Source organism: Tribolium madens, unplaced genomic scaffold (assembly GCF_015345945.1).
Source record: "Tribolium madens isolate multiple individuals breed KSU strain unplaced genomic scaffold, Tmad_KSU_1.1 Scaffold_91;HRSCAF=231;Tcas5.2_LG7, whole genome shotgun sequence".
NCBI classification, from domain to species: domain Eukaryota; kingdom Metazoa; phylum Arthropoda; class Insecta; order Coleoptera; family Tenebrionidae; genus Tribolium; species Tribolium madens.
Genome location: NW_025401063.1, coordinates 10,377,241 through 10,399,798, shown reverse-complemented (window position 1 = coordinate 10,399,798; position 22,558 = coordinate 10,377,241). Strand labels below are relative to the sequence as shown.

The following is a 22,558-nucleotide window of genomic DNA, read 5'->3' as shown; positions in this document are numbered from 1 at the left end:
GAAGATTTTATATCTAGTTTGTACATTATTGTTTGGGGTTTTAGTTATTATTTGTATAAGTGTTTTACATTTTATCCACACAAGAATTTTTAGACACGAGACGGTTAGTTCGAGTGTTTAATATTCTGAAGTAGATAAAATGTGACTAAAACACGATATAACGTATTATTTACAATCAATCTCAAATTTAAAAAATTAGTTGACATTTTAATGTTACACCGACTTTCAACGAAATTTACAAGTTGATTCTGGCTAAAATGTGTTTTGTATTAGTGTTTTAGTCACTTAACTTGGTGTAAATATGAGAATGTGGATGTTAATACTAATGGTAATAAATTCATTGACCAAATTCTTTGTTTTATTCTGAAATACTTTACAAAGTATAACACTCACGTAAGTTATGGATTATAATCAATGTGTGGTGTTATAGACTTCAGAAACGTTTGAAATCATCACAGTTATCATAGTAATCATCATAATATGTTGATTGTGGCTAAAAGTAATTTTTTTGTGTTAAAAACTTTTCTGTTATGAATAGAAAGAATTCAGTAAAGAGAGCTGTTATTTTAGAAGTTAATCTAATCGTCTAGTAACAATAATTTTTTGATAATATTTTGCGGAGTCTTTCATTGTCCTGACTCTTTTAGGATCATTAAAATCGACGTGATACAATCCGAATTTTACCCTAAAAATTATACATATTACAAATTGTAAAAAAAGTATTGGTTTTTGTTACAAATATCCTTGATTCCATTCGAAATTATCCATCAAACTCCAAGCCATAAAGGCTTTCACATTAACTCCATCTTCCAAAATTGCTTGAAGAGTTGCATTTAAATAATCCTAGAAATTGTATGTACTTAAACCTAATTTTTTGATCATATAAATATACCCTGTAAAAATTAATACGTTGGTTGTCATCTAAGTTACCGATTCTATCAGAATAGCCACATTCCGTGATAAGAACATCAGGGTTTCCATAGGTTGATTTGATCCAGTTTAAAGCTTTGCGCAAACCCCATGGTACTACCTAAATACAAGTAAAGTTATTTTGTATAACAGATTCAATTTTCTAAATTTTACTCGATTGTCTTCTGCTCCTGTCGTATTCCAACTGTCATCTTGTACCCTACTTACTTTCGTATCGATATAAAAACTCGATTGTTCCAAAGACGCTTCGTCTCCATTTGAAACCAACCATGTGGTATAATGGTTTAACCCCAAGAAATCATAAGTCCCTTTTACGTTTAATTTTTCCGCAAAAGTAAACTTTTGTAGTCTTGACTCAGGAAAATCTTCCAATTCGCTCCGTTTGGCCACTCTGTCAATCACAACTTTCGGATAATCGAAGTTAATAATCGGATTAGCAAAAATCCCAAACTGGAAAATTAAAATTAGAGCACATTTGTTTCAAACCCTGACTAACATCAAACTGTCGTCTTCTTTCTGCCGCTTCAACATCTTCCGGTTTGTCTGTCGCTGGTTCTGCCCATTCGAAATTAAGAGTAATCCCGATTTTTCCGCCTTGTTTGTGCCGAAATTCTCGATTGTAAATGTGGTAAGCTTCAGCGTGGGCTTTAAGTAGATTGTAGCTGCACAAATATTCAATGACTCCGTTGGGATAAGCCGGTTGTCCACTGCCCAAAACACTATTAAAGTAATGACAGATTATATTCGGCTCGTTGAAAGTGATCCAGATTTTGACTCTATCACCGAATAATTCGAATGCTGTTCGCGCATAATGCGAGAAGAACTTGACCCAAGCGTCGTTTGTTAACCCACCCAAGGTGCTGATTTTCTGGGGCATGTCCCAATGGTACAGGGTGACCACAGGCTCTATACCATTTTCGATGAGTTTGTCGATCAAATTGTTGTAATATTTGACTCCGGCTTGGTTTACTGTGCTGGTGTAGGCTCCGGAGAGGATTCGAGTCCAAGCAAGGGAAAATCGGTAATACTGAACCCCCAACTCTTTCAACATTTCGACATCGCGCTCCCATTGATGGTACGAATCGCATGCAACGTCTCCGGAAGACTGATCAGCGATAAAAGCCGGAGTTTGATGGGTTATTCGGTCCCATACACTTGTTGTTTTCCCGTCTTCGTCCCACCCACCTTCAATTTGGTAAGCCGAAGTTGCAACTCCGAATTTGAAATCTTCGGGGAACTCCCATTGGGCAGTTTGGGTCAAACTGTCGAAAATACTTTGAATTTGGTATTAGCAAAATTTAATAAAAGTGAATACCTGATTAGAATGGATAAAAGCAAAATTATAAATCCTTTAAAAACCATTTTGAAATAAGGCTCAAATCCCGATTTGATGAAATGTAATTCTAACGAAATACTGCAGGAGATAAAAAATGTTTTTTATGAGGAGCGGCTTTACGGTTTTATTAGAGTAAATAGAACTAAATCCTTTACAAATAGATATATTAGGTGTGATTAAAGGTCACGATTGAATGTTCAGTTTGGTATGGTTTTGGTATTTGTTAGATTTTTGAAAAATTTTACAGATTTTTTCGGTGTTCGAGTGCGATTAGGATCGGTGAAGTTGACATGGTAGAGGCCAAATCTCAACCTAAAAACTGTATTTAGATGAAATTGATTTTTAAATCTTCTTTTACTCGTATCCGTGTGTCCATTCGTAATTGTCCATCAAACTCCACGCCATGTAACCTTTAACATTGACTTCATCCTCAATAATTGCTTGTAGAGTCGCATTAAGATATCCCTGGAAGTTATCTTTACTAATTTATCTCTTGTTTTTTTAAATTTTTTACTTGATAATATTCTATTCTTCCATCATCTTCTAAAACTTCAGTACCATCATCAGCATAGCCATTCTCTGTTATTATTATTTCCGGGTTTCGATAATTGATTTTTATCCATTTCAAAAGATTTCTTAAACCCCAAGGAACAAGCTTTAAATATTTATTTTATAATCAGTAAATAAAATTTTTAACATACTTTAATCCAATTGGCTGCACAACCTTTCCACTTTTCATCTCGAAATCTTTCACCTCCAGCGTCTGTTTTAACTGATGGTTTGGTGATGGGTGGTTCGTTTGCAGCTTTAGAGTACATGGTAACATAATGATTTATGCCCAGGAAATCGTAAGTACCACGGATTTTTAATTTTTCAGCTGTGGTAAATTGTGGTAGTCTCGATTGTGTAAAATTTTCCATTTTACTTCTTCTTGCAACACGATCAATGACAATTTTTGGATAATCAAAATTAAAAATCGGATTAGTGTAAATCCCAAACTGGAATTCGATTAATCAAAAGTCTGTACTCATAATTTAGAATTTGAACTAACATCAAACTGAAGGTTTTGTTCGGCTGCTTTGATATCTTCAGAGTTATTTGTAGCAGGTTCTGACCAAGTCATATCTACAGTTATCGAGATTTTACCTGAAAATTAATCTTATTCAAAGTTATTTTAAGGGGAAGTTTAACCATTTTGTGTTTTTCGGAATTCTCTGTCGTAGATATGGTAAGCTTCAGCGTGTGCCTTTAATACATTTTGGGCACACAAATACTCAGATATTCCTAAAGGAAAATTTTCTGTTACGTCTCCAACTAATCCTTTATACTCTTCACAAATCAACCTTGGCTCATTTATCGTAATCCACGTTTTGACTCTATCTCCAAATAATTCAAACGCTTTTCTTGCATAGTTTGCAAAATGTAGGACAATTACGGGATTTGTCCATCCTCCCAAAGCGCTGAAAACTTGTGGTAGGTCCCAATGGTACAAAGTGACGACCGGTTCTATTCCATTTTCGATTAGTTTATTAATCAATTTGTTGTAATAATCGACTCCTGGTTGGTTCACTCTTGTGGCATAGCCTTCTGGTAGAATTCTGGTCCAAGCTAAAGAAAATCGGTAAGTATCAACACCCAGATTTTTGACCATTTGGACATCCTCCTCCCACTTGTTGTAAGAATTGCAAGCAATGTCACCGTTACTGCGGTCTTTTACAAGGATAGAACGGTTGTGACCGAGAGTGTCCCATATGCTGGTACCTTTACCATCGGCATTCCAGCCACCTTCGATCTGGTAGGCTGAAGTGGCAACGCCGAATTTGAAATCAGCGGGGAATTTCCATTCTATAGCGTTGGAAAATCTACAATTTTTTGTGAAAAATTATTTTGAGTAAATGCAATTATACCCTAGAAATACTAAAATGAGTAAAAATTTCTCAGACATGTCATTTACATTTAATAGATTTGATTCAACTAAGTTAATTTTCTTTTTCATGCAAATAACGAGCTAATCTGCTTATTATAACGTGATAATATTTTTATTATGGTATGCTTTTATTGTTTTTCTGAGTAAGGTCGACTAATTAACAAACTAATTATCTGACAATAATTTAATACGATCATAATCCACAATAAATAACTAAGGAATAGTTCGAGCTCTGACAACTTTTTTGAAAAATTCTACTGACTTTTTAGGGGTTCGTTGTCGATTTGGGTCACTAAAATTGACATGATATAAACCAAATTTGAGTCTAAAAATTACAAAACAACATAAATTAATTATATTGAGACTTCACTTACGTATAACCGAAACCCCACTCATAATTGTCCATTAAACTCCAAGCAATGTAACTCTTGACATTCACACCATCTTCGATAATTGCTTGTAAAGTGGCATTCAAATATTCCTAAAATATCTCTTACTTAAGTAATTTTTTAAATTGTTATTTGTTACGCGATAGTATTTAATTCTTCCATCATCATTAATGACATTGTCTCCGTCAGCATAACCATTTTCTGTAATCATTATTTCAGGATTTTGGTAATTTTTTTTAATCCATTTTAAACTATTTCTAAAGCCCCACGGTACTATCTAAAAAATCAAATAAGGTTTTGATAAAATTTAAGTTAATTTTACTTTAATCCATTCAGCAGCACAACTTTCCCATTTGGGATCAAAAAACCTTTCTCCCCCTGAATCTATATCGAACGATGTTTTGGTTAAAGGTGGTTCTTTAGTGGCTTTTGTGTACATCGTAATATAGTGATTTATACCCAAAAAATCATAAGTTCCTTTAATTTTTAATTTCTCGGCCATTGTGAATTTAGGTAGTCTTGATTTAGGTATTTTTTCTATTTTACTCCGATTTGCTACACGTTCAATAACCACTTTTGGGTAATCATAATTAAAAATGGGGTTAGCATAAAGACCAAACTACAATCAAAAGTTGAAAAATTTACCAAAATGATTTGCTAACTAACATCGAATTGCACGTTTTGTTCCGCAGCTCGTACATCTTCAGGATCACTGGCATTGGCCGGTTCGGACCACACCATATCCAAAGTGATTGATATTTTTCCGTACTGCACAGGTCTGAATTCCCTATCATAAATATGATAAGCTGCTGCATGTGCTTTGAGGACATTATGGGCACACAAATACTCCGAGATTCCCAGAGGATAATCAGGGGTTATGTCACCCACTAATCCTTTAAAAAAATCACACATTAATCGTGGTTCGTTTATAGTAATCCAAATTTTGACTCTGTCTCCAAATAAACGAAACGCTTTTCGGGCATAATTTGCAAAATACGGGATCACTATGGGATTAGTCCATCCGCCCAAAGCACTGAAGACTTGAGGCAAGTCCCAATGATACAAAGTGACGACCGGTTCTATTCCATTTTCGATTAGTTTATCGATAATTTTGTTGTAATATTTTATCCCCGCAGGGTTAACTTTGGAGGAGTACCCATCAGGTAAGATTCTAGTCCAGGATATGGAGAATCGATAATAGTGAACTTCCAGATTTTTGATCATGAGGATATCCTCCTCCCATTTATTATACGAATCACAAGCTATATCACCGTTACTGCTATCACGGATTAGAAACGAGCGGTTATGGGTGGCCACATCCCATATGCTGGTACCTCTACCATCGGCATTCCAGCCGCCTTCTGTCTGGTAGGCAGAAGTCGCAACGCCAAATTTAAAATCGTTAGGGAATTTCCATTTGGCTACTGATAACCTGTAACTGGGTTCATCTATTATGTGTTTTTTTGGTAGTCGGAAAATTTTTACCTTGCCAATGGTAGTATTAGTATTATTAGAATTTTTGAGAACATGGGTGACGTCTCGCTTTTAATTGCTGATTAATACTAATTTTACAAACTAATAATTTCCTCTTGGGATACGACGAAAGATTATCTCAAAAATTTTTGTGCTCTGAAAGGTCACAAAAATTTGTTAGTACTTTGTGGCACTCTACAAACTGAACGATAATGGCTTGTTATCATTTTTTGTGTTTATCAATTATGTAAAATTAAAAAAACAAATAAATAACAATTATTTATTTAAAAAGTTGCAATACAGTGTCACTTGGACAAATTATTTTAGTCGATTGACCTTGTCTCTACCACATTTCTCAGATAAGCTACGGATTTTTTAGCTGTCCTTGGTCGGTCAGGATCATTAAAATCTACACTGTATAATCCGAATTTAATTCTGCAATAATAAAAGTAATTAAGACACCTTGACTTTGTTTTGTTTTCTCACTGATATCCTTGTTGCCATTCAAAATTATCCATTAAACTCCACGCCATAAATGCTTGAACATTAGCACCGTCTTCGTAAATTGCTTGAAGGGTGGCGTTTAAGTATTTCTAAAATTTTTTTGAAGAAACTCATAAAAATAAATTTGGACTTACTTTAAAAAAATTGATTCTTGGCTCATCTTCAACAGTGCCACTTCTATCAGGATATCCACATTCTGTAATTAAAACTACAGGGTTTCTGTATGTCTTTTTTATCCATTGTAAAATATGTCTCAAACCCCATGGGACAACTTTATTCCATTCAGCACCAGATTCTTCCCAGGCCAGGTCTTGGAACCGCTCAGTACCCATATCAGCTGGATAACTGGGAGTGCCAATGGGTTGATCTGGGACAGCTTCGACGTACCAAGTACTGTAATGGTTTAATCCCAAAAAGTCATAAGTTCCTTTTAGCTTTAATTTTTCAGCCAAAGTAAATTGGGGCAGACGCGAATTAGGATAACCTTCTTTTTTACTTCGTTCAGCAATTCGATCTTTGACAATTTGGGGATAATCAAAGTTTATAATTGGGTTGGCATAAAGACCAAACTAAAATTTTTGAAAATTACAATACATGAAAATAGAAAAGTTGCGTTTACTTCAAATTGTCTTCTTTGTTCTGCTGCTTCGATATCTTCGGGCTTTTGACTGGCAGGCTCAGCCCATTCAAAATTGAGGGTTATCGATATTCGTCCATTTTGGGTTGGCCGAAATTCTTTATCATAAATATGGTATGCTTCAGCATGGGCTTTAAGCAAGTTATGGGTGCACAAGTACTCGATGGTTCCTTTGGGATATGGGCTTGTGACATTTCCCAAAAAGTCGTGAAAGTCCTGACAAACAATTTTTGGTTCATTGAAAGTAATCCAAGTCTTGACTCGATCACCAAAGAGTTGGAAGGCTTTTCTGGCATAATTTCCGAACAGGTCGACCATTACAGGACTTGTCCAAGACCCCAAAGGACTAAACATTTGAGGCAAATCCCAATGGTACAAAGTAATGACTGGCTCAATTCCATTCTCGATCAATTTATTAATCAGGTTATTGTAATAATCGACTCCGGGCTGGTTAACCAGATTAATATATCCCTGAGGAAAAATTCTCGTCCATGACAGGGAAAATCGGTAATAGTCCACTCCCGTCTCCTTCACCATTTCTACATCTCGTTCCCATTTATGATACGAATCACACGCAATATCTCCGTTTGATTTATCTTGTATCATTTCTGGAGTATTGTGGGTGAGTCTATCCCATGTGCTTACTCCTTTACCATCGGCATCCCAACCACCCTCGATTTGGTACGCAGACGTGGCCACGCCAAACTTGAAATCATCCGGAAACGTCCATTGTGATTTAGTTAAACTGTAATTGAGATTTTATTACAAGTAAGGATTTTGGTTATTTCACCTGATTAAAGAGCCGAAAAGACAAAGTAGGAAAAAGAGATTTTTTGTATGTGTGAGACGCATGGTGACAGAAACTTTGATCATGACTAAAGTTTACAACGTTATTTACTTTATTCTTAATCCTTTTCCACGTATGTAATTTTTATGATTTATTTATTACTAAATTGATTTTTGCTAATGCCGGTAATAAAAATATTGTTATTTATTGAACTATGTAAAATTTTTTGATCTGGAAATCATGTTTGTTGTCGCATTTTGAAATAAACGTTATGTTGCCAAAGGTTAAAATACGGATTTATGAATTATGTATTTTCCATGCAAATATCCTGTTCGCGTTAAATAAAATGTTAAAGAGAAATTATATCTAATATAAATAGACTCAAGCAGTTAAGTAAATAGGTTGCATTTTTATTTGATATAAGTTATCTGTTACATAAAATTGAAAAATAGGATTGTGCAACTTTTATCATTATACAAATACTAGTTAACAGCGAGATGTTTGCAAAATAACAAAATGCCATCTAATGGTAAACATTTTAAACAGGAATAATTTTTGCATAGTTTACAGTAAATATAGAAAATTTATTTTTATTTAAGTATAACATTGTTTTTTTTTGTCTTTATCAACTTGTAATTTTTCGTCAAAGAATAAATTCTTCTATTTGGATTTTCTTAGTATCAAATGAATCAAAACTCCCTGTCTTTCTCAAAACACCAATCATTTATTTGGGAAAGACAATTATTTAATTATTATATGTATAAAGTTCTACACAAATGTTCTAATTTCTATGGGTTTTTCTTTAATGGATTTTAAACAAATCATTTTCAGGAATTTGTAAAAAATTAAATATTGTTCAAAAAAGCTGACATACTCGTACAATATTACAATTATAAAGAAATGTACAATGTGTAATTTTTTATTAAAAGTGGTCACTTGAGATATTTGATACTTGAATATTTTTTTTGGTTCTGCGTTCAGAAACGGTGATTTTGCATCCGTCAAAATCGTCTGGGAACAGCCCTATTCTATTAATGTACTAGGACATTAAAAAATTACCAAAAAAAAAAGATTTATCACATGGCCAGAAACTGTTTACCAGTGCAAGCACTTGTGGGACTTGACGCCTTGGCACACCAACCGTGCTTGCACTTGCAAAATGACAGTTTCTGGTCTTGTGATACAAGTAACTAATAACTGTTGTTTTTCTGTTGAACAATAAAACATTTGTGCGCATTAATTTAAGCGGAGATAAAAACTATAGGAAATATAGATCCAAGGTTAAAAAGATACGATAAGAAAAAATTAAATTTCATTCGTTGCAAAATTGTCAACAAATTGTTTAAAGAAAAAAATACTCTGTAAATAAATTGAAACTGTTATAAAAACTAATTTGAAAACGGTTATAAATCTTTTTTTTTAAATATATTGGGTGGCTAGAAAAAAACATTCTGTATAATTCCTCAAATCTCCGGAACAGTTTTTAGAGAGTCTTCAGTTTTTACTTTCTAATAAAAGAGACAATTAAGTGAGAATTATCACAAGGAATTATTAGAAAAAGGAAATGACAAAACAACTACAAAAAATCAATTACATGTTGACATCTTATATGGTGATTTTTATTTGTAAACTCTGTATGTATGTATGTATAATAGTGAACCAAAATGTTCAATAAAGGGCGTTTTTGTTTTATCTATTATTTATTTTATCCAAAAAAATTAGTCTTCACATTGGTTTATTAAACATTTTGTGGCAACAACTTTTTTGTAAAAATCTGTTGATTTTTTTGGTGTTCTGGTCCGATTTTCGAATTAGTCTTCACATTGGTTTACTAAACATTTTGTGGCAACAACTTTTTTGTAAAAATCTGCTGATTTTTTTGGTGTTCTGGTCCGATTTTCGTCGTCAAAGTCAACTTGATAAAGGCCAAACTTTTCTCTGAAAATTTTTATTATGAAAATTCTTTAAAAAATTATTTACTCTTTTACGTGTATCCATTTAACCATTCAAAATTATCCATTAAACTCCAAGCTGTATATCCTGTAACATTAATTCCATCTTCCTTAATTGCTTCTAAAATGTTACTCAAATAGTTTTGATAATATAAAATTCTACCCTCATCATCCAATTCTCCATAATCGGAAAATCCATTTTCAGTTATTACAATTTCGGGATGATTGTAAGTCTTATCAACCCAGTTTATGAGTTTTCTGGTACCCCATGGAACGACTTTAAGCCAGCTTGAGGCCGAACTGTTCCACGAAGGGTCTTGGTACGCAACAACACTTATGTCATTATCATATCCGACGTTTCCTATAGGATAATCATCAATCCATTTTACCATACTCGTAGTATATGTATTTAGAGAAAGAAAATCGAAAGTTCCTTTAATGTAGTCAATTTCATCTGATGTGAATTCCGGTAGGCGGGACTTTTCAAAACCTTCTTTTTTGCTCCTTTCAGCAATTCGATCTATCATGACTTGGGGATAATTACCATCGGGGTGATAAATCGGGTTAGCATACCACCCAAACTACAAAAAAATTTAGAGAATAATGGGTCTTTACAGGAAAATAATTACAGTGAATTGGATTTTTCTTTCCGCAGCTTCTATATCTTTGTCACTGTCACTAGCTGGTTCAAACCAATCAGAATCAATAACCATCGACACTCGACCATTTTGGGTCTTTCTAAACTCTTCATCGTAAATATGGTAAGCTTTAGCATGAGATTTTATGACAGTATGGGCACATTTATAACTGTCAATTCCATTAGATTGAATGCCAGGTGCGAAAACACCATATCCATAACCAAGTTGACACGTTTGCTTAGCTTCGTTAAAAGTCATCCAGTATTTAACTTGATCACCAAAAAGGGTGAACGCAAGTCGAGCATAGTCGGCAAAAAGGTCCACCATGAGGTCAGTATTTGGCCAACCCCCTTTTTCTTGAAGGGGTTGTGGAAGGTCCCAATGGTACAAAGTGACATAAGGTTCTATTCCGTTTTCTTTTAGTGCTTTGATCAAGTTTTTGTAATAGTCTACTCCAACTTGGTTGATTTTTTCTATGTGTCCTTCGGGAAGTATCCTGGACCAGGATAGGGAGAATCGGTAAAAGTGAACTCCTAGGTCTTTGAGCATTTCTATATCCTCTAAATATTTGTGGTAGGAGTTGCACGCTATGTCTCCGTTTGCTTGGTTGGCAATTCGATCAGGGTAGGTGTGGGTGAAATAATCCCAGATGTTTTCACCTTTGCCATCCTCATTCCATCCACCTTCAACTTGGTATGAGGCAGTAGCGGTTCCAAAGAGGAAATTTTCCGGAAATTTTTTGTTGGTAGGTTCCGCCAACGCTAATCTAGAATCGTTATATTAAAATTTATTTGTTTTTCTATTTTTTAAGGAAAGTTACCTAAGCGTGATTAAAAGGAAGAAAACTGTGTTTAGATTCATTGTGGTAATATAAGGATACTGAAAGTAAAAACTGTGATAAGATTTTTGATTATTCAATACAACAGTTATCTCGACAAGTTTACGATTTCATGTAAATAGGAAGTGAGTGCCTAAAGCGAATCGATGGGGCGAAAAACACATTTGTGCTAACCACAAAAAGTTCGTAAATTAAGTAAATCCCGTTCTAGCAGGACGTAAGCCTGCGGCTACTAGATAAGAGTGTCAGATTCTAATCCTGCGAGCAATACCGAACAAAGGGCCATTTAGCGATGCGCCTTGATAAGTGGACAAATGGAAGCGAAATTGCTGAGTTTCCAGATGAAACTGATAAATTTTCAAGAGGAATTTTGCTTTATGCAGAAACAAAGAGTGGTCACAATTTTTTTTCGTTTCAATACACTGTATAGTGAACACAATTAGCTCGAAGATCTTTGCAAGCCTACGCTCGACATTGTCTCGCAACAGCCATTTAGTTCGCTTGTTATATACATCCGCTATAATTTACAGAGTGCCCCGCTGAAATTCAGATGAGACTGAAACAATTCCAATTGTATTTGCATGAATCGCCATTTCTCAAAGTGTGATTATTTGCTGAAAAGTTGTATCTCAGTCCTTGAATAGTGTCACGTCTGGAGGCGGCGGATTTTTCTCTTTCGAGTGTTGTAAAGTGCCAACAGACGTTCGATTTATTGCCTGTGATAAGCATTAGCTCGCTAAAGTGGCCGATAACATTTCCAAACGGAGGAAAACCGAGCATTATCAAAGGTGTGGGATATTAATTACTTATCTGCTGCTAATTACTTTTATCAAAAAATTTGCCGTTCGATAGGACGAAAAGAGACGTCGTCGAGGCGTCTAGACTCTGGTCGCCCATTGAATTAAATTCTTGGCGAGATCAGCTTGACTTCCTCGTTGTAAATAATTTGATATCTTGAGTCTATGAGTCACAAGATCGACGTAACAATGGCTCATCGGTACGTTATTCCGGCAGGTGCAGTTGCAAATAAAATACGAAATGTCATAACGGCAGTTGCAGGAAACGAAAAATGGACGTTTCAGACAAAAACCTGGTGATCTGTCAGGCCAAGGTGAGCCTGCCGAGTAAATAACCTTCTGGATAAGATCTTGACAAATAACTGACCCGCATAAGCAAACATTCATTTTCTGATAAATTATTTATGATGAATGGATTAAAAATTTAATGTGTTTACGACGAATTTTACTTTCACGGAGTTGGAGGTAATATATCAAGAAAGATTTCGTCGAGTGATGGGGATTGGAAAAGATACAAACTAGCAATTTGCAATAATAATCTTTGTATCAGTTAATTGCTGAAGAGTTGTTTCATTATTTATGCATTTATACATTTTTAAACTTACAATTAATAAGAAAATTTATAAATAGTCTGATTAAAAAATCTGATTTAATAAATATGTATTCATGAATATTATAATTTTTAATAGTTTATTTGTTGTAGTGTGAAAATTCTATTATTAAAAAACTGGTGTGGTTTTAGGAAACCACAATGCAAGTAAAACTTTAATTATTTAATTTTTTTGATTTTATCGTATTTTAAATATTTTTTTATAAAAAAAAATTGCAAAAGCTTTTAAATTTTGTCGCAAATCCACTATTAAATATAATATAAATTTCATAATTTATATAAATTAATGGTCCATGAAGTTTCGATGAAAGTTTTGAAATAATCCATTTCAGTTTATAGTTTAGTTATGATAATAGACGTAATAACTAAGAATGGGTTTATGCCATCAGCCTCATTATAATGAATGTGGAATAAAAACAAAGCCTTCATTAATCAACGCAACAAATTAATAATTTGTTTGAATTTTTCTTTTACTAATTACAATGACTTATGGAAGTATCTCAACGGAAGTGGCTAATGAACCTTCATACAATACGTTCGAAACCATTGCTCTTATTATTACGCAAAAATCGTCAACAAAGCCTCTCGTGAACTATGTTTCAGTACATCTGTTGCTTGTGACATCTCGACCTACCTTCCGTGAAGAACCTTATTTTGCATGTGCCACCTGTCGAGTGACCTTTGCACATCCCGACTACTTGCTGAAAGTTATGTGTGCACATTCCTTGTCAAATCTGTTTATTTATATCCGAAACTAACTCCCAGATGAGGAGAGTTATGGCTCGAGCTTTGGAAACATTGAATTTGGTCGCGAAACGCGGGTTTTCGCCACTAATTGTCACAACTGCTAGTAAATTACCAACCGGTAGGCATTTAACGAAGTACCAGCGATGTATTTATCACACAGTTCGCACTAATGAACCACATGTAACATGGTAAAGGTACAAGTGCACACTTATTTATTTGACCATTGGGTGCGGTGAACGTTCAAGTCGCGGAGAAAAATCCATTCAAATTCGAACGAGAAAACTAGTTATGGAAGAATTTCGTTTTTATGAGTTTGTTAGACTTGGTACTAGTGTTAGGTTTAATTGGAAATGGCTAAGTACCACGTTGTAATATTTTAATGTCGGTGAATTTATTTTTTGTTTAGATGCGGTTCGCAATTATGATATAATTGAACGATGGAACAAGATATCGAGAGATTTCAACTTTGCTGCAAAGATATTATCGCAGATGGCAGAAATCAACTCAAAAATTATAACTGATCGTATTTTAATGAAGCATGACATTAGCGATTTGTGATAAATTGTACTACTTTGTTTCAAGTCAATGACATACAGAAAAAGATTTATCCCAACTAGGAGATAAAATATCCCGCTGTTGAAGATCCGGCAAGGTTGTAAGGTACCCAAGACATCAATGAGTTGTTTAATATTTGTCTATTATCTCACTAAAGAACGTACAAATAAAAGTCCAAAGGTGTTAACTCTGGTAAATATAGAGGCTATTCGACTGGTTTTCTCCGCCACATTCATTTCTGTTTTTATGGATTACGTCAAATTAATTTTTTATTCATAAAGGTTTCAAGGAATTTATTTGTCATTAACGTATATTTTAGTTTTTGGTTTTGCTTTAAGAAACTATCGTCTAAAATAAAATTTCTACAAAGAATGCGGACAAGGTGCATTTGTCATAGATTTGCGGGGGTTGTAAGGGTTTTGTACACTTTGTAAACTTTTCAAAAATTTTATAATAGATTGCAGAAAGTTTCTCTAAAAGATTTTTGAAGAAAAATATGTATTTTAAAATGTAGAACGAGTTTGAGGCAACACTAATATCTTATACTGTTTCTATGGTGCATTTAAGCTTAACCTCTTATGTTGCCTTTAACATACGCTCTTCTATAAAGTACGGCGACAATCGCAACGTATTTTGTAAAGACATAAAATACTCTTATCTTGGTATTTTCTCAATTTTGACATTATTTTGATATTTTTTTTTACAACAATTTGTGAATTTATATAGTAAAATTTCCTATTGAATATTAGTGTTGGAAAAAAAATTGAAGACAACATAAGTGTTATAGTTTATTTTTTTTAACTATGTTTGTTTTAATCATTTGGATGGATGGAAATAACAATTTACGAGTACTTTTAATACTTCTATCCGAAAATAAATGACTTTTCAATTCATGGTTATTGTAACTAATTGGTCGTTATAATTATTTAATTAATTATAAAACAGCTACTCACAAAATGTGTAAATCAAGTTGTTCTGTTTTTTTAAAAAGGGAATCGAGTAATTAAAACTAATGAGTAAGAATTAATTTGCATTACATTTTAGGGAGAAAGTTTGTATAAAAATGTGTTTTTCTAAACAAAAACAAACTCATTAACTTACTGAACTAAATTTTAACTTGTTTTGATCTAAAACTATTAAATTTGTTGTAAATAAAGGATGTAAAACATAAGAGATTTGATAAGTATTTATGTCCATCATTAATTTTCCTCAAACTGAATCATAAATTAAATTTTAAGCGCTATTATTACAAATACGGTAATTACGTTTTGATTCCTGCCGATTACCACCTACTCGAGCTTTTAATTTTTCCCTTCAAAGACATCCATTGCTATTATCATTTAGTCTAGTCGTGAGTGCCTTTATATTTGTAATAATCCCGCTTGATGATTTTCTAATTCTTGGTTACGCTACAAAATACCTGCTATTAAAATTAAACACCGCGTTTCCACCGGAATATCAAGAATCTTGAAACAAAGAAAATGTTGTTACCACATTTACGTGTCCGAGGGCTTTTCTTGCTTGGTCGCGCACGATTTAAATACGACGAAATACAAACTTAAACTGAACATCATTTTAACACAGTGCGAAATTATTTCGCTAATGGCCACCAATTTGAAAAAAATTACTACATCCGGAACGCGATGAAACAAACAACACAGGGACGAAAACAGCTTCTTGGGGTAAGCTTGAAATCGGGTCATGATGGTGGCTTTTTTCGCCGAGACATTTCTTGATTGATTCTTTTGTATTGCCCACTACTCGTTCTTCGCCTTGAAATCAGGCGTAAACTCTCTTCAGGTGTAGCCGGCTCGCAGATAGACTCCATCGGTCGTGTCTTACTCGTTCGAGATTTACAATTGCGGTGTTTGTACTTACGCGAAATTTACGTGAGTGCAGTTTTGGATGAGTGTGTGTGATAAGAGAAGAGCTTTGAGTGGTGTAAGTTTCTTTAAGCAATGGGCTGAAGACAATCGTGAAGCGCTTTTGGAACAGTTACATGTGATTTTTTATAAAAGAAAATTATTACTTCTGAAAAATTGATCAGTGGGAAATTTTAGATAAAATTGCACGTTTCTTGACCTAATAATTAGTAGATAAAATCAAGCGGCTTGAATAGCATAACTCACTCATTGTTGTACTGAATCCGGGATAATTTCCGGTAGAAAGATGATTAAATCGAAAAGGAGTTTCTACTCCACCTCAATAAATACAGTGTTAGTTGCTGTCTTTTACTCTATATCTGGATCTATAACAAGTACTTAGTACTTAATTTATTTTCGAAAACTTTCAATGAGAGAGAAAGGTATTTGGCAAGAAGTTAAACCATATTATTAATGTATTTAGGTGACATTTTCAATACAATGGAAGCTTTGCCGCTGGGTACTGGTTGGATTTATTAGATTTAAAAGAATGAACGTGAGAGCATCAAAAAGTAGGCCACTTTTTAAAACATGCCAAGATGTAAGAATATACTATTTCAAGTTGGTAGTTTATGCTTTATTGACAGATCATTTTTAACTAGAGTTCTCAACTTCAATTAGAATCAGCAATAGACAAATTTGTGTTTTTAATTTCAACATATATGATATTTAACATGATAAAATGATAGCTAAAAATGAATATTCGAAAAAAAAACTATTCATTTGGAAGCTTGTCATATTAGATAACACTGATGAAAGAATAGTATATCACATACCGAGTAAGAAAGAGCTTCATTACAGCCGAGATCATCAATGGCTCGAGATTAGTTAAAACGCGAGGCTGTAATGAAGCCTCCATTCGAGGTTTGTATACTATTTTATTCGCAATTATCCAATGTGAAAAATAACAATTTACTATAAATTCTGAATAATAAAAATATCCTGAAGTAATAAATAAAAGTCGACGCATGACAATAAAAAGTAATAATCACTGTCAAAATGACAATTTTAAAAATGGCCTTTAATCATTATTTTAGTTTGTTTCTGAATATTATAAATGTTGTGTTGTGCCATTTCAACAGCTTATTTTGTCACTTTTTATAATATTTTTTCTATATGAAATAGTGGAGTATTTTGGCTCTAAATTTGTCAGTAGGCTCCAGTTTGTACACAGATTCTCTTTTAAAAACACAATTGCGACGTTGGCACAATGGTACAAGGCACTTCCAGGTATGTAATGTTTTTCGGGGTATGTAATAATTTCCCAGCTAGTTGTTGTTATGTCATCAAATTGATAGAGGGCAATATTATTGCAAATAAATGTCTATAGAAGGTATAAAATATGTTTGAAATGTATTTTTTTTTATTATTTTATATAATGACATTTAATAATATTGAAGTTCGGATCGTTTTGCTAAAGGGCAAAAAATGCGAATGAGATAGTAAAATGTCTCTTAATTATCGTTTATTGTTTAAAAATCATTTACCACTTATCGAAATCTCCGTCCTGTCACTTGTGACATATCTAAATCACATCCCGACATTTTTTCTAGTGTCAAAGTAACAGATTGCTTTTGCGTACAAATGGTCTTTCCATTTAACCCATCACCTGAAAAAATATCGATGACACGATTACGTCTCAATCTTTTGGTATCCAAATCCCGGCAGGCTTTGAAGTCAGTTAATTGGCTATAATTCCCCAAAAAATCCATAATTAATAAAAACACCGACAATATTAGGTTACATTTAAAAATATTTTATGCAAATGTGTGTCAACATGAATATTTATAAGGGCATCCATTAGGGGAGACGACTAAAAATAGAGCGGGGAATTTGAGATAAATTTTTTATGCATCGAGTTGCTCGATTGTAGCAAAAACCTGTAGCTGTGTTGTTTCAAATAGATCCAGTTTGAATACAATATAGTTACGGGAATTATTCAAATTATAGTCTCGTTATGTTATTAACAAGACAAGATGTGAGATTCATTGTTGGGGCGAGAAGATTCGCAACGCTTCGAAAAAGCGTCTTCTTTGAAATAATTTCTTAAAGATGAAAGGAGAAACCGCAGTCATAAATAAGTGTATTTCCATCCAAGTTTGGAAGAATTGTTCGCTAGAGAACAGCATAAAAAGCTCAATTCCGATGTGTTAGATTAATCGAAGCTGCAATGCAAGAATATCTAATCGATACTCTTGATTTACGTCGCAAAACTCGGAAGATTGCTTTATGGTGTAATATGTAAATTGTCCAGATAACTCCCGCAAGGATCACTTTCTTTTCCTTTTTCTTTCAGGTAAGGGTGAATCGGGTGCAATGTGTTGTGTAAAATGAAGCGTACCAAGTCTTTGGGTTGGTTACAACAGTGTGGTGCTTTAGTTAAAAATAATGTCAAGAATGTTGGATATTCGAAACGTCTGTGGTCAAGCGCTGAACAAATCAACAACAAAAAAAGGTAAAATTATTTCTGATGATTTTTTAATCTTCCGGATGAGACTTTGTCAAAAAGTGGCGCTAATTATTATCGTAATAACAGTAATTGTGTGTATTTGTAAATAAAATTGTCGAATCACGAAGCGTGATGATTGCCGACAAGTAATCGTTAGCGTGATGATAGATTAGAGATTAAGTGATAAAATGAGGACTATAAGCACGCGGTTAATCATATGTCGCTGGGTGTGGAGCGAGGATTCGTCCATTGGCGCCTAATTGGTGTTAACATATCAATTAGACGCGATTCGCAAGCATTCGCTCCTATTCGCTTCTTCTTTCTCGGTTTTCCTCAAAACTGATAGTAAAAGTGCAACGTCCTCAAAGTGTCAGATTGACATTTGAATAGGTGTGACGTCACAACGGCACGATCCAATCACAAGTGCCGTTTGTGTTGGTCTCGGCGAAGAAACCCGCGGCGATTCAATTAGCATGAAACGCGGCTTCGTACCGCCGGAATCCGCTCGCCACAACAGTGACAAGTGTTTTCTATTCACTCGTTCAAATACCAATTAAACAGATCTCACGATTGCTACAAGGTATTCCGCGGACCGGATTCATGGACAAGCGAAAAATGCCAATTAATTGAACGACAACGAGATCAATTAAGCGCGATCGGGATTCAGGACTGACACCAGATGAAGAATTTTTTAACAAATTGGTGAAAAAGTCACCCGCGAAGGAAAACCGCAATGGGAATATTGATGTGTTTTTCAAAAAAAAGACTGAAAGCCCAGAAAAAAATCTATAAGCAACATAACTTTGAACTTTATTTTTATTTTACATTTAGAGCTCTATTCACTTAATTTCTTTATTAAACCACTAAATAAATACGTTATCTAAATTTCTATTTAATTAGTGTAACAATAAATACAAAATTGTGAGGTAAAATAGTATTTTAGCTTTTTTTTTAAATAAATATTACGATTAAAATTTCCAATGATAGAGAACGCTAAAAGTATTTTAGTTTATTTTATGTTACGAAGTGTTAAATACAGTTTTTTGTAGTCAGTCTACCTCTGATTCTAATTTCTGAAACTTGTTTATTATACATACAGGGTGTTTCACGTAATTTTACGAGGTATGCGCCTGTAAAATTTGTATTTTTTGTATCCAGTGTTCTGTGACTTTTGTATATTTGGGTGCGTACATTAGGTGCAAGCCTCATAAAGTTATGTGAAACACCCTGTATATACACTGGCCGCCAAAATTAATCGGACAACTAAAATTTTGCGATTTAAGACATTGCAATATTTTCGTTATTCTTTGTCGGATTTCGACGAATTTGTGTTTGGCTTAAAGAAAAAACTTTGTAGATCATTGTAATTTAATTCAATAACATTTCTAGTTTTGTCTTCTGAGATACTCGAAAGACGAAGGCACTGTTTTTTTACTTATTTGTATACTGAGCTGTGGTGTGCGACAGAGACAACCTTAAGTTTTTACTGATTTTAGATTATTGCCCATTATTTTCTGAATTATCTACCACATTTTCCATAATTTTAATTCTTGTGACATGAGAGATATTCGTATTAAGTCGGCCGAATTGGCCAAAACGTCAAAATAGGCGCATGGAACCTTCCAATAATTAATCGTTTTACTTGTTGTAATCCTTTGAAGTTCCAATTTTCGCATATTTTTTGTGTTCAAAGATGTAATTGTGATCTTTTGGTGACATAAGCAATAATTTTCGGTTTAACTACCTTTTTATGTAACCTACTTTCTAACATTAGAAAAGCAACGTCTTTTTCAATGCTCTGGAGGACCAGAAGATAAAATTTTTAAATAAATTGGTCCTCATTCAGAAAAGAACGGGCAATAATCTGAAATAAGTAAAAACTTAATTTTGTCTCTGTTGCACACTACAGCTCAGTATAAAAAAAAGGAAAAAAACAGTGCTTTCTTCTTTTAGGTATAACATTTACAAGACAAAACTAGAAATGTTATTAATACAATACAATGCTCTGCAAAGTTCGTTCTTTAAGCCGAACAGAAATTCGTCGAAATCCGACAAAGAATAACAGAAATATTGTAATGTAAAAAATCGCAAAATTTTAGTTGTCCGGTTAATTTTGGCGGCCAGTGTATTTTTACTTGAAAAAGCTAAACTGTAATTTGATATTTAATTACAAAAAAATGTAATGCTTAAACACCGTAAATAATTTGTTCAAAATTATGGATCAAGCTTCACAGCTTAACAATAGAACAACACATTTGACTTCCAAAAAATTTTCACAACAAATTACAAAGCAGCGTTGTTGATTGAGATGATAACGCATTTGGAAGCCCGAAATTTTGTTATTACGACCGGTTATTAGCTTAATTTACAATTAATTTTCGAAATTGAAGCAGAAATTGTTTCCAATTAGAATTTCATCAACGCTGATGATTGTTCGAAACAAAACAAATTGCAGTCCGACTTTCCCGCAACAAATATGGCAAATAATAAATTAAAATAATTATCGTTGCGGGTGGTAAAATTATGTAAATTAAACGTAGAAATTTACGATTAGTGTGTCCAACATGGCGGTGCATCGTGCCAATTAATTTCGAATTATAACTGCAGTCGTTAAATTTTTCGTGTGTTAAAAGCCAAAAACGTCTGAAAATAAACCGGCAATCAAGATAAAAAGCTCCAATTTATAACCACCGCATTAAAATATGTCTGGAAAAAAAAGCGCACGACTAAGATTAGCCTAAAAGCATTCCCTGTGGCCGTGCAAATATGCGGATTAATACCCGAGGTATAATTTAACACGTGCTTTTGTTAAGAGGGCGATTTTTCTTAAAGCTCCAGCTTTGCATTATTGATGACCATTTATTAGCTAATTAAGATAAAATTGTTGAGTTAAATGAGTTTAGTTTTGTGTTTCTTGTATTTTCAAATATTCACGGTGAAATAAATGAGCGGAGTAAATCAGTGTTTCATATCTTTAACTAGGGTTTAGTGCACGAAAAACTGCAATTAACTAATCGCGCAACGACGTTAGTTAAGTGTTGCACATTTGTAAATGCCTCGAGGTTTTTGCACTTTAGTACAGTTAATTTCCTCATTATTATGTCTCTGATCTTAATTAAATCACAAATAGGTGAAGAACTCTCATTGATATTCTTCGATTGACGCGTAAACTATTTTAATTGGAGAAATAAATTTGAATATTTGCTGTTTTTGTAGGATTGTTGCATGAATCTTTCATTATTTTCTCAGATAACATGTTGGGAGCATGATCTGCGTGTCAAACTGCACTTTATTTAAAACATTACCACGTCGAAACTTCATATGTACTTCATCAAAAATTGTTCCTTTTTTCACCACAAGATTTTTGCGATAATAAAGTAATCATAATGGACATTCCAGCTGAACGAAAAATTTTATCGTTACGACATTGCATTTTTGAGAGCATCAATAATTTACACGTGCCTGAAAACTAATATAACTTAAGGAAGCTCTTAACTAAATTCATAACGACATAAGTTTTAGGTCTCTGCGAGATTTAATTCGCATTTTAGGGGTGTCGGGTTTGCGAGAGGGTGAATCTGTTTCGTGAGGATTTCGAGTTTATAAATGCAAGGAAAGCCCGGGTTCGATTTAATTATGGATTCGGCTGTTTAATTTTCTAATTAAATCAGTTGAAGGTGATCTGCTGTCGTAAAAATGAACAGTTAGGTTTTATAACGGGTCATGCGCGTGTTGTAATTGTTGTTTTTTTGGTCTTGAATTTCGAGGAGATGTGTTTCCTGTGAATCTAGCAGGAAATACGCGTACTTTTTATAAACGTGTAAATTAAGGGCGAAGAAATGACGGAAATTAATTGCAAATGTTGTTCTTAATTAAAATTTTCTATTGAAAGAAAATTGCTTAGTAGCTAGTACAATGAGAAATTTATAATTAAAGTTGAACATTCATTAGCAAAATCATTCAATTTATTAAATGATTTATTGCCAGATGGAAAAGAGAAAGTTTAAATGAGTATTTTTTTTCTTAAATAATGCGGTGGTGAAATCAACACTGAGCTTGTAATTAAT

The 22,558-nt window shown here is 33.6% G+C and overlaps 5 protein-coding genes across 11 annotated transcripts in view; 1 reads left to right on the top strand and 4 right to left on the bottom strand.

Annotated features, from left to right (window-relative positions):
• The window catches only part of LOC123012178 (protein prickle), a 147,750-nt gene that overhangs the window by 13,241 nt on the left and 111,951 nt on the right, over positions 1-22,558 (top strand). The window lies entirely within an intron of this gene.
• On the bottom strand, positions 543-2,441 carry LOC123012190 (myrosinase 1-like). 2 transcript variants are annotated; one of them, XM_044410044.1, is made up of 6 exons: positions 2,246-2,441; positions 1,427-2,204; positions 1,084-1,380; positions 893-1,030; positions 737-843; positions 543-685 (listed from the first exon to the last, which is right to left on the bottom strand). In XM_044410044.1, the coding sequence occupies exons 1-6, from the start codon at positions 2,290-2,292 to the stop codon at positions 574-576; spliced, it is 1,479 nt and encodes a 492-aa protein (XP_044265979.1). In that variant the 5' UTR covers positions 2,293-2,441; the 3' UTR covers positions 543-573. The 2 variants fall into 2 exon arrangements, with proteins under 2 accessions (XP_044265979.1, XP_044265980.1); XM_044410045.1 differs by having other exon boundaries at positions 1,427-2,192; positions 2,246-2,427.
• Positions 2,308-6,258, bottom strand: LOC123012185 (myrosinase 1-like). Of its 3 annotated transcripts, none has more exons than XM_044410035.1 (7): positions 4,174-4,291; positions 3,458-4,128; positions 3,318-3,412; positions 2,968-3,264; positions 2,781-2,921; positions 2,625-2,731; positions 2,308-2,578 (listed from the first exon to the last, which is right to left on the bottom strand). In XM_044410035.1, exons 1-7 carry the CDS (start codon positions 4,260-4,262, stop codon positions 2,464-2,466), a joined length of 1,515 nt encoding a protein of 504 aa, XP_044265970.1. In that variant the 5' UTR covers positions 4,263-4,291; the 3' UTR covers positions 2,308-2,463. The 3 variants fall into 3 exon arrangements, 1 of the variants encoding a protein (XP_044265970.1); XR_006413191.1 differs by lacking the exons at positions 2,308-2,578; positions 2,625-2,731; positions 2,781-2,921; positions 2,968-3,264; positions 3,318-3,412 and adding exons at positions 4,568-4,674; positions 4,722-4,859; positions 4,905-5,201; positions 5,249-6,020; positions 6,068-6,258 and having other exon boundaries at positions 3,986-4,128; positions 4,174-4,518; XR_006413192.1 differs by lacking the exons at positions 2,308-2,578; positions 2,625-2,731; positions 2,781-2,921; positions 2,968-3,264; positions 3,318-3,412 and adding exons at positions 4,568-4,674; positions 4,722-4,859; positions 4,905-5,201; positions 5,249-6,014; positions 6,068-6,258 and having other exon boundaries at positions 3,986-4,128; positions 4,174-4,518.
• On the bottom strand, positions 6,322-8,300 carry LOC123012186 (myrosinase 1-like). Its single transcript, XM_044410036.1, has 5 exons — positions 7,987-8,300; positions 7,179-7,941; positions 6,694-7,128; positions 6,542-6,648; positions 6,322-6,490 (listed from the first exon to the last, which is right to left on the bottom strand). The coding sequence occupies exons 1-5, from the start codon at positions 8,067-8,069 to the stop codon at positions 6,379-6,381; spliced, it is 1,500 nt and encodes a 499-aa protein (XP_044265971.1). The 5' UTR covers positions 8,070-8,300; the 3' UTR covers positions 6,322-6,378.
• LOC123012189 (myrosinase 1-like) lies at positions 9,603-15,672 on the bottom strand. 4 transcript variants are annotated; one of them, XM_044410039.1, is made up of 5 exons: positions 15,612-15,672; positions 11,394-11,452; positions 10,565-11,339; positions 9,972-10,516; positions 9,603-9,921 (listed from the first exon to the last, which is right to left on the bottom strand). In XM_044410039.1, the coding sequence occupies exons 2-5, from the start codon at positions 11,432-11,434 to the stop codon at positions 9,795-9,797; spliced, it is 1,488 nt and encodes a 495-aa protein (XP_044265974.1). In that variant the 5' UTR covers positions 11,435-11,452; positions 15,612-15,672; the 3' UTR covers positions 9,603-9,794. The 4 variants fall into 4 exon arrangements, with proteins under 4 accessions (XP_044265974.1, XP_044265975.1, XP_044265976.1 ...); XM_044410040.1 differs by having other exon boundaries at positions 15,541-15,669; XM_044410041.1 differs by lacking the exon at positions 15,612-15,672 and adding an exon at positions 15,386-15,524.

Bases quoted from the DNA above. Each gene is read 5' to 3' on its own strand.
- LOC123012190 (XM_044410044.1), bottom strand. From the start codon at position 2,292: ATGGTTTTTAAAGGATTTATAATTTTGCTTTTATCCATTCTAATCAG. The intron at 1,381-1,426 runs GTTAGTCAGGGT...TTAATTTTCCAG, and splicing joins AAAGAAGACGACAGTTTGAT to TTTGGGATTTTTGCTAATCC. The intron at 1,031-1,083 runs GTAAAATTTAGA...ACTTGTATTTAG, and splicing joins CAGGAGCAGAAGACAATCGA to GTAGTACCATGGGGTTTGCG.
- LOC123012185 (XM_044410035.1), bottom strand. From the start codon at position 4,262: ATGAAAAAGAAAATTAACTTAGTTGAATCAAATCTATTAAATGTAAAT. The intron at 3,265-3,317 runs GTTAGTTCAAAT...ATCGAATTCCAG, and splicing joins AACAAAACCTTCAGTTTGAT to TTTGGGATTTACACTAATCC. The intron at 2,732-2,780 runs GTAAAAAATTTA...GATAACTTCCAG, and splicing joins GAAGAATAGAATATTATCAA to GGATATCTTAATGCGACTCT.
- LOC123012186 (XM_044410036.1), bottom strand. From the start codon at position 8,069: ATGATCAAAGTTTCTGTCACCATGCGTCTCACACATACAAAAAATCTC. The intron at 7,942-7,986 runs GTGAAATAACCA...TCTCAATTACAG, and splicing joins CTTTTCGGCTCTTTAATCAG to TTTAACTAAATCACAATGGA. The intron at 6,649-6,693 runs GTAAGTCCAAAT...AAAAAATTTTAG, and splicing joins CAAGAATCAATTTTTTTAAA to AAATACTTAAACGCCACCCT.
- LOC123012189 (XM_044410039.1), bottom strand. From the start codon at position 11,434: ATGAATCTAAACACAGTTTTCTTCCTTTTAATCACGCTTAG. The intron at 11,340-11,393 runs GTAACTTTCCTT...TAACGATTCTAG, and splicing joins TTCCTTTTAATCACGCTTAG to ATTAGCGTTGGCGGAACCTA. The intron at 9,922-9,971 runs GTAAAAGAGTAA...AAAAATTTTCAG, and splicing joins GAATGGTTAAATGGATACAC to AGAAAAGTTTGGCCTTTATC.